The sequence below is a fragment of the Ammospiza caudacuta genome, chromosome 14 (genome assembly GCF_027887145.1).
Source record: "Ammospiza caudacuta isolate bAmmCau1 chromosome 14, bAmmCau1.pri, whole genome shotgun sequence".
NCBI classification, from domain to species: Eukaryota; Metazoa; Chordata; class Aves; order Passeriformes; family Passerellidae; genus Ammospiza; species Ammospiza caudacuta.
Window position 1 is genome coordinate 1,005,318 of NC_080606.1, and position 12,904 is coordinate 1,018,221.

Sequence of the window (12,904 nt, forward strand, 5' to 3'; positions counted from 1 at the left end):
GCAGCACAGAAACGCAGCGGCTACAGCTCAGCCATTTTCAAACCAATTAAATTTCCTTCATTGTTTTAAAATTAAAAAAAAAAATAATAAGAAGAAAAAAAATAAAGAACATCCAGCCCTCACCCAACCCCTTTCCTTCCTTCTGGAGACCCTGACCCTTGCAGGCAGGTCCCGGCAGGCAGAACTCCACACACCTCATGGAACAGGGAGCAGCAAAGCCAAAATACACAATTTTCTGCACCGAATTGGAGTTTTGGTCAGCAGCGTGTTGGGGCGACTCCCACGGGGTGGGGCACAGAGCCCTGTCCCCGGAGGATGGAAGGGGATGGGGATGGGGCTGGGCTGGCTGGGGGCCGTGGCGGGGCGGCCGAGGCTCCTTCCCAGCCACATTCCAACGGGGAGCAGCTGTGGCAGCTCTGCCCTCTCACCCAGGAGAAGAGGCCCTGCACGGTGGGAGAGGGGGCAGTGCCGGGGCCACGTTCACACCACAGCCCTCACTGCCAGCCAGGAGCATCACGGACACACAGACGGGACTGGCCTGGCAGGACACCCCCCACAGCCACCACACACCTGCTGGGAGGAACTGAGTGCCCAGCACTGTGACAAGGGACACGGAGCTGCACAGGGGCTGCAGGGATCCCAGAGGTGTGAGGGTCCTGCCAGTGCAGGACAGGGACTGTGGAGTGGGGGAGCCCTGCCACGGCACAGAGCTCTCCCACCATCCCCCCAGCCTCTCGTCCTCTGTTGAGGACACACAAGCCCAGCCCTGGGCAGCTGGTACAATCCTGGGAAGATCCAAGGCTCCCAAAGCCAGTCTAGGATGGCTGAGAACAGCAGAGCAAGGCAAGGGGGGGGACATGGGGATGCAATGACACAACACAGATTGGGGCTGAGGTGCTGCAGAGCTGGGGAGGGCTCAGTGCAGACACCCAGGAACAAACGCAGCCCCAGCACCAGCCAGGAGCCAGTGGCACAGGCACACAGGCAAACCCTTCCCTGCAGCTGCCCACCTTGGCTGCCTTCTCCCTCCCTCAAAGCCCAGGGTGGCGTGAGCACCAGGGCAGGATGGAAGGAGGGTCCCCTCATAGCTGCTGCCTTGTTACATCACACAGAAAGGAGCACAGGAAGACAGCTACCTACAAACCACTGCCAGCAGAACTCCTTCCCACTTGTTTGGGACCTTGGGGCACCAAAACGTCTCCTGACAAGCCTTGCCACGCCAACCACAAAACAACGCCACGGATTACAGGAAGGAGGGAGGAGGGGAGAGAGGACATTGCTGCCACGATTGCTTTCCCCTTCCGTGGGGATTCCTCAGCAGGAGGGCGCAGGCTGGCCCTGACAGCCTCACCCTGACAGAGCAGGGCCCGGGCGGAGGGGCAGCCCCAGCCCTGAGCTGGGATGGAGCATCCAGGCCAGCCCCCAGAGCCAGAGGCCCGGCCCCAGGCAGAGCTGGTGCTGGCTGTGCCCCACGGTGACCGGGGGTGCCACCACCAAGGCCAGCGCTGCCCGCACCGCGGTGAGTGATGACTAAAGCAAAATGGCCATGGGGAATCAGGTGCCTGCCATCCAGCCCTTCTCCTCTCCTCCACCACTTCCAGCTTTGATTAGACAAAACAACAAAGTTCTCCCTTCCAAGCAGATGCTAGTGCTGCGCTCGCCCAGCGTCCAGGGGGGGCACCGGGAGCTCCCCAGGCGTTCGCTGCTTCTCCTCTGGCATCTCGGTGTCACTCACAGACGGGGCAGGGACCTGGAGAGAGAGCACAGAGTGACCTGCAGGGACACCCCAGGGCAGAGCCCAAGCACACAGGCCCCACCTCTCCGCTTCCACCTCCAGCTCCACTTGCAGCAAGCTCAGGTGGGCTTGGGAAAATGAGAAACCAAAATCAGGGACAACCCAACAGGCAACATAGCTTCAGGAAGAACTGAAGCACTGGACTCTCCAGCAGAAGGTGTCTTGGACTGTGTCCACCAGGGAAGGGCAGCTCATGCCCAAGCAGGAGTAAGCCAAGGCATTTCCCACCAATTTAGGTGGGACGGGCACTCTGGAGGTCTCCTGTCAAACTGTGTCCTTAATGCAGGATAATTTCAAACACAGCAAACTGCTCAGGGCCACAACAGCTTTCTCCATGGACAGAGATCCCAGGGAGAGCCATGCAGCTCACACACAGAACCACAACAAGATGTCTGCAACCTCTCAGCCCTCCCCAGCCCCACTGAGCTCCATGGGCAACAGCTCCTGAGCGCTCTCATTGCAGGACTGATCTCCAAAACAGCAGCCAGCTGTGATCTCCTTTTAGGAAGTTCAAGGAAACCAAGACGCTGGTTTCCAGGGTTAGAGCAAACAAGCTTTTCAGCAGCAGCCTCTCACATGGCCCCCCATGTAGTTTTGTCCTTCCTAAGTCACACTCTCAGCTTTCTTCCACTCTCCCAGAGCCCCCCCAGCTCCCAAGGGGATCACTCACAGCACTGGGGGGAAGAATGCTGCCATCCTGCTGCTTCGTGCCACCCTCCTGGGCCTGCCCAGGGCCCTGAGTGGCCGGGGGCTCCTGCGTGCCGGGTGCCCGCGGGCACGACCCCTCCTGAGCTGTGCTCTCCTCCTGCTGCAGGATGCCCCGTCTGTCCAGGACACTGCAACAACACAGGCACGCCATCAGAGATCCGCGTCTCCCCACATCCCACCTCTTTTCCCAGCACAAGTGCTGCTGGAAGACAAAGGTCAAGGCCCCTCAGGAGCTCACCTGGGGGGCAGGGGCCCGCACAGCACCTCGCAGCAGTTCTTCACTATGTTGCCGTGGCTGTACGGATTCTGCACACGGTTCTTCCCAGTCCAGGACCCCTTAATCTGAAATAGTTGGGCACAAATTCAGGTTTACTCCAAGGCCAACCTGCCCCAGCCCCCAGATCCCTGTGTTCTGCTCAGCCTTGACACACTGAGAAACACCAACAGCTCAGAGAAGAGGAAGAGGAAGGCTCTACTTACGTCTTCGTTGGTTGTCTGATTCAGTGCCACCAGGAAGGTGTGGAACCCAGTTAACCCCACCACCGACCACAGCGTGAAGAAACAGATGAGCACCTCCAATACAGTGAGAACAGTTAAGGACTGGGAACAACCTGAGAGCAGGCCCAGACCACCTGTTACTGCCCCCACAAACATCAACTTCTCTTCCTCTCCTAGCCACTGTTTTCTGTTTTATTCTCCTCCCAAGAGCCAAGAAATTGCTCCCCACATTGTCATCCAGGGGAAAATGCTTGGAAAGACTCAGAGTGGCCTAAACAGCCACTCCACAATGCAGCTCCCACTAACCCCCAGTTGTGGAGAAGTCAAGCCCTTGGGACCATGGAAGGATATGTCCCTGGGGTTTCCTTCAACGTGTTCAGAAACCCAATCTTCAGAGATTCTGCAATACAGAAAGAGAGATTTTTTTCACCTGGAACATCCCACTGAGTCCAGCTCCCTTTCCCACTCCCTATCTCTGGTTTCACACCACCATCTGCAGCCCCCCTCCCTCCCTCCCTCCCTCCCTGCTCTCCATGCAGACTCACTCAGTGCTACGTAGACAATGTTGAAGGTGAAGATGTAGATGGTGAGGAGGGAGAGCGAGAGGATGAAGAGGTAGAAGTAGCGGTAGTTCCTCTTTCCCACGCAGTTGCCCACCCAGGGACAGTGATGGTCAAAGCGCTCTGGGGAAGCCAAGATGAAAATTAGCCCTGCCCTGGCATGGGCCTGCCCATGTCTAGATCCTTGCCCCTGGGCTCCCAACTTCAAAAATCCCCCAGGCTGACAAAAACTGCCAAGTTCAGCCATCTGCTCAGTCAGGACCCCATATCCTGGCCTCCTTTCAGGAGGTCAAAAAGTCCAAAATTGTTTTATAATGAGTCATTTTGCACATTAAGAGAGAATTTGACCCTCCCATGTGTCTTCTCTCCCTGGAGTACAACAGCCATAGCACATGGGTTAGATGAAGGCCTGGGAGTCCCCATGTTCTTACCCTGGAATAATCAGGAGAAGGTTCTAGAAACTGCATAAACACACAAAGGCTGGGAATCTGAAGAGGAGGAAAGGGGTCCAAAAGGACAGGATTTCTGCCTGGAGCAGTGATGCTGAACATGAGCTGAACAAGAGTTACATACACAGAAGGAAGACAACAACCAGGGCACCCCAGGGAATGGCACAATCTCTGTGCTGATGAAGGAGCTGTTGTCACCTGAGACACAACTCTCCACTGGAACCCTCCAGTCCTGCAAGGCCAGACTCCAGTGGGATTCAAAAATGGGCTGCACATGTACACAGAGCAGCTGGACTCAGTTATTGCCAAAGTCCTGGCAAAGAGGAAGCACCTGGCTCCAGGTTCTGAGCAAACCTCAAGCTCCTCGAGCACAAGACGAGGCAGCCTGGACACTGCACCAGCCCAGAGCTGCCCAGCACGAGCCTGGGTGCTGTCCTGTCCCTGTGCCAAGGCTCTGTGAGGAGCAGGGCCAGGCCAGCAGCACTCACCCACGCAGTTGTCGCAGATGCTGCAGTGCGAGGCGCGGGGCGGCCGGAAGATCTTACACGTGTAGCAGTACTTGAGCTTCACAATCTGATTGTTGATCTGGAAGTTCTTGATGCGCGGGGGCGGGCGCTGACCCTGCGGCACGGTCCCGTTGGTGGCCTCTGCCAGAGAGAACGGGGCACAGGTCGGACCCGCTGCTACAACATGATGGCCTCAAACAACAACTCGCCTCCCTGCCTTCCCCACCAGCGGGATCAGAGCCCGCTGGCTCCGGAGCCGGAGGCTGCAGCTCTGCTCACGCAGGCCAGAGCCAACCTGGCAGCTTGGAGGCAGGAAAAGGGATGCCAGAGCTTTCATGGGCATGTTGAGAGTGGGCTGGGTGTTATCACCTGCATCCACCAAACCTCCTCCCTCCCTGAAGGATCAAAGGGACCACTCCAAGCTTTCTGCACCCCTTCTCAAAAGCAAACAGAGTTTGTATGTGTACGGCTATGGGAGAGAAAGCAGCAGGTGAAACGGCTCCCAGAGAGGGATGCAGGTACATCGTGCTGCCTTATTGAAACTTGGCCAAGTACGGTGAGCCAGCACATTGGGGCAATCCTCACTTTTGGAGGTCCAGCCAGGAAGATAAGCTCTTGCAGGGACTGTAACCTAGAAATATGCCATAAATAGGGAGGCTTTTCCAGCCCTCACCAGCTTGGCCACTCCACACTCACCAATCTCCATCTCAATGAAGGCTGCCTCATCGGGCAGGGCCCTGGGGATCACGCCAGGGTCGCTGAAGCTCGTCCGCAGCAGCGTGGCCATGGCGAACAGGAAGAGCACTGCTGCAAACACGGGGATGGCCGGGGACAGCTGCACCGCCAGGTAGCGGCACCTGCGGACACGGGGCAGGAGAGGATGAGTCACAGTCCCATCGCCTGGCACAGCCTCAGAGCCCGGGCACGCCGCAGCACTGCTCAGATCTAGAGCAGAGAAGCTGCTCAGTACATCCTTCTGATCCCACCACCACAGGGGAACACTCCTGGGGCAGCTCCAACGACCAGGCACCATCACAGCATCCCCACGTCTTCCACCACCCAGGCACAGATATTTCCCAACATTTGTTCTGTTTTCAGCTCCCATTTTAAGCAATGCCAGAAACACAACCAGGCAGCGGGAGAGACCTTGTCCATTACATTCCTGCTGCCAAGGGATGGGCCAGACCATTGGGAGCAGCACCCAAGGCCTGGTCAGGGACCCCCTACCTGGAGAGCTCGAAGGCATGGAAGCCTGTGGGGATAGTGGGAATCTCTGGCTAACTCCTAAAGAGCAGGAGCTTCCCATATCACAGACATTTTTGGGATTAAGTGGATCCTGTACTTCGGAATGGATTCCTGTGGAAGTGCAACATTCCCATGCAAGAAGACATCTGGCTTCCTTTGGCTTTCCTGAGACAACGGACTAGAATACTCCAAATAAAGCAGAAAGGCTCCTGCTTCAAGACTTCCCCAGCTCAAAAGGGAACAAGGTTTGTTTCCTCTACAAATACAACAAGGCCCAAAGAGGAGTTTATGGTGCTGATCCTGCTGACAGAGGATGCAAAGGGAGCATGGGACTCATCTCACTGTGGCCGTGCTGCTCCTGGACACTCACAGTCATGTCCCCAGAGGTGCTGCAGCCCTAGCCATGTGGGAGGCCTGGGCCGAAGTCACATTTTAGAGACATACTGGGCTGAAAAAATCCATATTTTACCCTGATTCCTTCAGAAAACCCTACTGATGTTGGGGTGAAGTTCCTATGGAGCTTTGCTATGGTTTAAGGGAAACCCCACCTAAATCCCACCACTTGTGTCATGTCTCACCACCCCTTGCACATATCCCTTCCCCAGCCTCCTGATGCAACTGGGCACCCAGCCTTTCAGGCACTTGGCTTTCTAGGATCCACCCTTTATCCCTGCTGCTGAGGGATGGATCCAACCCAGACTCCTGCTGTTCCACTGTTACTTTCCATGGGAGCATCAGGCCTCTGTGGTGAGGGGCCAGGGATTATCTTCCCTGGGGGGCTGCCATCCCAAGCAAGGCCATTTCCATAACCTCCACAGCACTGTTTAATTCTGGACAGCATTCCCACCACAGATTCCCCACACACAATGCAGTTTCCAGCTCCAGCTGGCAGCGCCAGGCTCCGCAGGCCCACTGCAGGAACATTTCCTGGGCCATTGCCTGACTCCAGCGCTGTCCCCCACGAGTGGCAGGGACAGAAGACCTGCACACTGAATTACAGCACACTTCAGTCACAGCTGCAACACCAGAAGCCCACAGCAACACAAAGGGCCTGGGCCTTAAACCAACATCCTTCACTGCAGACACTGCACACTCTGCTGTTCCCCAAAACAATTCCCTGTGCCCAGCCCTGCCCACAGACGAAGAACCCGAGTGCCAAACTTATCGTCCTCAGGCAGCCTAAGATAACTTTGCATTCCCTCTGCAAGGGCAAAGTCCAGGGACAGCTGCAAGTCAGTCAGCAAGTAAACAAAAACCTTGGAGCCCATTTGGGGAAGAAATATGGGGTTAGGAAGATGGAACATGGATTTAGGTGCAGGTCAGCCTCTTCTCCCAGGCAATCAGTAAGTGACAGGACAAGAGGACACAGCCTCAAGTTGTGCCAGGGGAGGTTCAGGTTGGACATCAGGAGAAGGTTCTCCATGGAATGGGCTGTCAGGCATTGGAAGGGGCTGCCGAGGGAGGTGGTGAACTACCCATCCCTGGAGGTGTCCAAGGAACAATTGGATGTGGCACTCAGTGCTCTGGTCTGGTTGACAAGGTGGTCACCAGTGACAGGACTTGATGGTCCTGGGGGTCTTTTCCACCCTAAACAATTCTGTGATTATTCCTTCAAGAGCAGGACACTCCCTGCCCCAAGGGGCTGCAGCCTGACCCCTGTCCAGCTTTTGGAACTGCTGTGACAACATGAACATATTGTGGGTTTAAATGTGGATCCATGAGCTGTGTTAAAGCTGAGCCATGGCCCTCCTGCTTCCACACAGGCCTAGCTTAGCTTTCCTTAGCTGGGCTGGCATCTGTGGCCCCTTGCAGGTGGGGGCAGAGGGAGAGCCAGAGGAGCTGCCACCACGGTGAAACTGCACTGCCAGGCCCAGCATGGAGCCCCCACTGCCCCCCACCCTCCCTGTGCCGATGGGGCCTCGCTCTTCAGGTGACTCCCAGGGAACTCGTCCACGGCAGGGAAAGCAGCCACACAAGGCCCTGACTTGGCACTCAGGTACTCACTAGCACTGGGCTATCTTCAGTCTGCGCTTGTCTCTAAGATGATTTCACTGCTCAGGAACAGGCATTTAAAGGTCTTTTGTTTGGGAGAGCTCAGAGCCAACAGAGATGCTCTGTTGGCCTGTGAAGATGCTGCTCCCCCATTCCCAGCACCATTTCTGTGCTCTGGAGCATTTTGTCACCAAAAAGCACACAATAACAGCACTATCACAACTCATCACCACAGTGGGGTGGGCTGAGGCAGGAAAGCTGAACAAAGGGATCATTGGAATGGGGAGCAGGGGAAGAAGCAGCTGGGAGGTGCCATGAGTTATGGTGCTTGGCTGGTTATTCTGCATGCTGAGCAAAGCTCTGGAGGAAGGAAAAAGCCACAGGGACTGCACAGCCACGGCCACAGGGCAGCACATCCCCCAGGCAGGCCCCACCAGGGCTCAGCACAAGCTCCACAGTATCACTCACCCACATCTGACCTGCAAATCACCTGTTTAACCTTCCTCAGCTACAGCTCAGCCACATCGTGCGCCTGCTCTGGGTGCCAGCAGAGCTGTGTCTTTCCCCAGTGCCTGACCCTCACTTCAGCCTGGCTGTGCTGGGTGCTCACACTAGGGCAGGGATGGTGTCTGGCAGCTGCTGTGTTTGCAGTAAGTGTGGAAGCAGCTGCTCCAAAGCCTGGCCACACCACACCACTGTGTCCAGGCCCTTTCCAGCAGCACCAGGCAAGGCTGGAGCTCTCCCTGGAACCTCTCCCTACCTGCCTGCAGTGACACATCAACTGTCACCACACACCATCTGTTTCTGACACAACTGAGGCAGGAGACAGGTGTGTTATGCCAATGTCACTGCTCCTTTCCCAGCTAAAATCTCAAATCTCTGCACAGACAAATCACCCAGGAATGGGGGTGCCACAGAGGATGTGGAGGCTGCAGGGAGGGCAAAGTCATCTCCTGAGAAGGAGCCCACATATGAAGAAAAGGTCAATCCAAACCCCAGGAGTGGCCACTTCCCCCAGAAACATGAACAAAACAAGCTGAACTCTGGACACCAAAAAGTTCACTTCTATTGAGAGAAATTACAGTGATTAAAATGCATGAATTAACTCAAATGTAAGTTTTGACCATGCTTGATACAGATCTAACCAGAGGTAATGCCAGCTCAGAGGCCCCTCTCTGAGTCTTGGGTCTCTGGGCTTTGGAAATCAAAACTAAAAAACAAAGTCACACGAAGGGCAGTGTAGGTGTTTTCAACTCATCAGAAAACAAAGACATTTTCATCTCTACAAAGCTAAAAAAGTAGGAAAAAGAAAGTGGCAAATATACCTGGGTACTGGAAAATCCAAAAGCAGCCCCTTCCCATGAGGAAGGAGCCAGTGTTGCTGGTGCTATCATGCCTCTAACATCTACAGATGTCAAGTTTTGTGCTGAAAAGCCAGAGACAAAAGAAATCTCATTCCCTTCAGCTGAGCGTGGAACTCCAGGAGAGACAGGAACTGCAAAGGGAACTCCCAGCCTGAGAGGAGGCACTGCATCCCATCAGCCCAGTTCCTAAAGGCATTTCTCACAAATGCTTTATCTGGTCTCCTCATGCTGGAACACCTCAAGCAGACAGCAGCTAAGTGCCCAACCACAGGGCTGACGTACCATTAGGAGTCTGAAATCATGCCAAGAGGATGTGAAACTGTATTTTACGGGACGTGTGATGGAGCAGACCCAGTTAAGCACGGGTCTCTGGAGCAGCCCCAGGCCGCGGAGCAGCTCCCGTGGTGCTCAGAGGTGCCCTTGGGCCGAGCCTTCCCGAGAGCCAGCACCGCTCCGTCCCCTGCCTTATCTGCGAGGGAGGAGCCGGATCTCAGGTACAGCTCTGAGCTCTGCCAGCCTCCGGCTCCTGTTCGCTGCTGCCTGGAGAGGTTTCCCCAGTCCCAGAACGCAGCGCTGCGGTTTGGGGATGAACGCACAGCATTCCCACCCACAGGCTGAGGCGCTCAGCCCGCTCGCCCGCGGACACCGCGGAGCAGCCGGCAGCACTGCAGAAACTTGGAGGAGAGAACAGCACCAGCAGCAGCCCCGCGAGTGCCACCATCGCTCCGGGGCTGGCAAGGAAGGGCTGCGGCGTTTCTGCCGCCGTGGGCGCCGGTCCCACCGGCCGCAGCCGTAACCGGAGCCAGCGCAGCCCGGAGCGCCGCGATCGAGCCCAGCCCGGCAGGGCGAGCAGCCAGACAGATCCTGGCTCCAGGCACCCCGAGCCGTGCTCAGACAAGGTGTGACTGCGCAAGTGATTCAGCTGAATGGAGCAGGCAGCACGGCACAGGCAGCCCGCAGTGAGGGGCAGCCAGGGAAAGGCTCCTCCGCCCACGCCGGCTGCCGCTCCAAATCCACACAGCAACTTTCAGGGGAAACCAGGGATTTCCATGCAAACACTAAAGAATCTGCCAAACACCAAGAGAAACGGACAACAAGGTGAAAGATCGAGGCTGAGATCCTCACCCCGAGCTCCCTACTCATGCAGGGCAGGCAGGGCTCCTGAGCAGCCGAGCTGCTTATCTCAGCCTGATCAGTGAAACAGAGACCTTGGGGAGTGCTTCCAGCTGGGAAGGCAACATTTCATCCCTATCCCAAATTCAAAAATCCCCCAACAAGTTCAAAATAACCTTCTCTCTTCCAAACAAATAAACACCGAGGTGTTCTGCTCTGAAAGAATCAAATGGGTATTTGGATTTTCCCAAACTTTTCCTTATCTCCCTCAGATGATTTAACTAAAATTCAGAGGTGATCCTGTTCCCAGCAGCATTCTCCCCGCAGAGCCCACCCTCCAGGTCTAGGCACGGCCTGGATGTCTCAGTGCAAGCGACTCCTCCACAGGCCTCTGCCTGCCAGAGCATGGAAAGGGGCTTCTCAAGGAATTTCCAGTCACGTTCCTGACTAACCACAGCCGAGGTCTGGAAAACAGCCCCGGCTCACTCTGCCTTAGCGCAGCCACGGCAGAGCGGGACGTGGTTCACTCTCCTGCTACGGACAGGATCCACAGGGAGCCAGAGCAATTAAACCTCAAATCAGTGTTTCTGGTGCAGCAATAAGTGTTTCTGGAGCAGCAACACTTATTAGTTCTTCCTGTAAGGCAGGAAGGCTCAGCCTTTCCATTTTTCAGATGGAAAAAACCCCAAACATTAAACCAAGAGTGGTGTAACTTGGTACTTCAGACTGAGCCAGGGATAATTTGGGCAGGGAACTAGGGAGAGACATTCTGGGCCAGGGAATGTGGAAACAAGTTCCTTGGCTTAGGAATGATGCTGAAGAGGACAGCACCTGGGCCAAGGGCTTTTTGGAACTGCAGGAATTGCCAGGGCTTAGCCAGCGAGCAGGTCCTTCCACTCATTCTTCTTGGCTTTGTGACCTTTTGTATCATCCGACCCTGATTCAGCCCTTCTGCTGCCCCAGAACACAAACATGCCCACAGAGACCGAGGAAGGGAAGATTTCAGTTGTTTAGCTGATCCAGGTTTATCCTCCAGCTAGACAACAGAGGTATCCTGCCCCCTCCCACAGCATCAGCCCAGACAAACATAGGCTTCTCCCTTTTTGCTTGGTTTTTTTTTTTTTTTTTTTTTTTTTTTTTAGGATTAGTCTAAGGCCAGCCCAACTCCCCAGCCCAGCTCCTAGGGAAAGCTGAGGGGAGGGGCAGATCCCTCTTTTTCATCAGGATCAAAGGTTTTGGCTGAAGGTCTTTAGGCTGCCAAGGTGATGTACGGGGGGTCGGATCCTTCCCAAACACCGGCATGGCTCTGGCTGCAGTGCAGCCTGGGGCTGGGGGTGGGTCAGACTGGCAGGACCCCCAAGCTCACTCCTTGTTAATCCTCCAGCTGGGGTCGCCTGCCTGGTGGGGCTGATGCCGACGGTAGGGACACAGGCTGTGCCCCAGGGCTGCAGCAGCAGTACCCCTGCACTCCGGCTATCCTGGAGCCAGGAACACTCGGGACTGCCAAGCCCCAGACAGAAGGTGACCCACGGGGAAGCAGGGCCGGTGTCAGCCCCCGGCAGGGCTCCGGCAGGGCCCGTTCCCCTCAGTACCTCCAGGGTCAGTCTGCTGAGGGCGAGGAAGCAGACGTGGACAGGGACAGCCGCGCTCCGTGCCAGGCTGCGCCGCGCCAGCTCCCCTCCCTCTCCCGAAGGGCCCGGGCACACGGGCCCATCCCCATGCCCGTCCCGTGGGGTCCCCGGGGAACTCACTCGAAGGCGAAGAAGAGGGCGCAGGTGCCGAGGATGAGGAAGAGTGTCAGGTAGAAGATGCCCTTCTGCCGGGCCATCATGATCCGGCCGTCGCAGCAGAAGGTGTTCCTGCCCGGCAGCTTCTCCCATTTCCGAACCACCTTCTTCCTCGCCACCATCACCGACATGGCGGGGCCGTCACTGGGGCGGCAGCGGCCGCCGCACGTTCGGGCGCTGCTGCTGCTCCTCCGCCGCCCGCGCGCCCAGCATCATCGGGGCCCCGCGGGGCCGAGCTGGGCTGGGCCGGGCCGGCGGCTGCGGGAGAGGGAACGGGGAGAGCGCTCGGTCAGCACCAGGGCGGCGGCGGCACCGGCACGGGGGGCGGCGGCCGCCGTCGCCATGGAAACCCCGCGCCCGGGAGGGGCGTTGCCGCGGGAATCCACCAGGGAGGGGGCGCGGGGCGCGGCAGGAAGACCCTCGGCTGGGCGGCTCCGCAGCGGCAGGGGACGCGGCAGGGCCGGGCCGCACAGGGCAGGGCAGCCCCGGCTGTGCGGGCGTGCCGGGAGCCGGCGGGGAGAGAGCGGAAGGGAAGGTTAGAGAGGAGACGGGAGAGGACGGCAAGGGAGGGAAGAGGACGGGAGGGGCCCGCGCCGCCGCTCACCAGGTGCCGGTGCCGCTCGGGCCGCGCCGGTCGCTCCCACCGCGCCGGGAGGGGCCGCCACGCCCCGCGCCCGAACGGGGCGGGGCCGCCGCCACCATTGGCCCCGCCGCGCCCTCCGCCCCGCCCCGCCGCTTCCCGCCTTCCCATTGGGCGCGTGCGCTGTCAGTCCGACGCAGATCCGCCCACCGCGCGGCTTCTCGCCACTCCATTGGTCACCGGCGCTGTCACTTCGCAGGAACTCGTCCCTTCCCGCCGCTTCTCGCCGGCCCATTGGCCTTACGGG

At 57.5% G+C, this 12,904-nt stretch overlaps 1 protein-coding gene across 1 annotated transcript; it reads right to left on the minus strand.

Moving 5' to 3' along the window:
- Window positions 1-36: 36 nt before the first annotated feature.
- Window positions 37-12,682, minus strand: ZDHHC9 (zinc finger DHHC-type palmitoyltransferase 9). The gene is made up of 10 exons (XM_058813855.1): window positions 12,622-12,682; window positions 11,982-12,275; window positions 5,213-5,373; window positions 4,499-4,657; window positions 3,547-3,684; window positions 3,353-3,401; window positions 2,984-3,086; window positions 2,742-2,845; window positions 2,466-2,631; window positions 37-1,750 (listed from the first exon to the last, which is right to left on the minus strand). The coding sequence occupies exons 2-10, from the start codon at window positions 12,146-12,148 to the stop codon at window positions 1,646-1,648; spliced, it is 1,152 nt and encodes a 383-aa protein (XP_058669838.1). The 5' UTR covers window positions 12,149-12,275; window positions 12,622-12,682; the 3' UTR covers window positions 37-1,645.
- Between the last annotated feature and the right edge of the window lie 222 nt (window positions 12,683-12,904).

Excerpts from the sequence above, each read along its gene's own strand:
- ZDHHC9 (XM_058813855.1), bottom strand. The coding sequence starts at position 12,148 with ATGTCGGTGATGGTGGCGAGGAAGAAGGTGGTTCGGAAATGGGAGAAG. Across the intron at positions 5,374-11,981 it reads GCCCTCTTCTTCGCCTTCGA|GTGCCGCTACCTGGCGGTGC; the intron begins GTGAGTTCCCCG and ends CCGTGTCCGCAG. Across the intron at positions 2,632-2,741 it reads TGCGGGCCCCTGCCCCCCAG|TGTCCTGGACAGACGGGGCA; the intron begins GTGAGCTCCTGA and ends GTGTTGTTGCAG.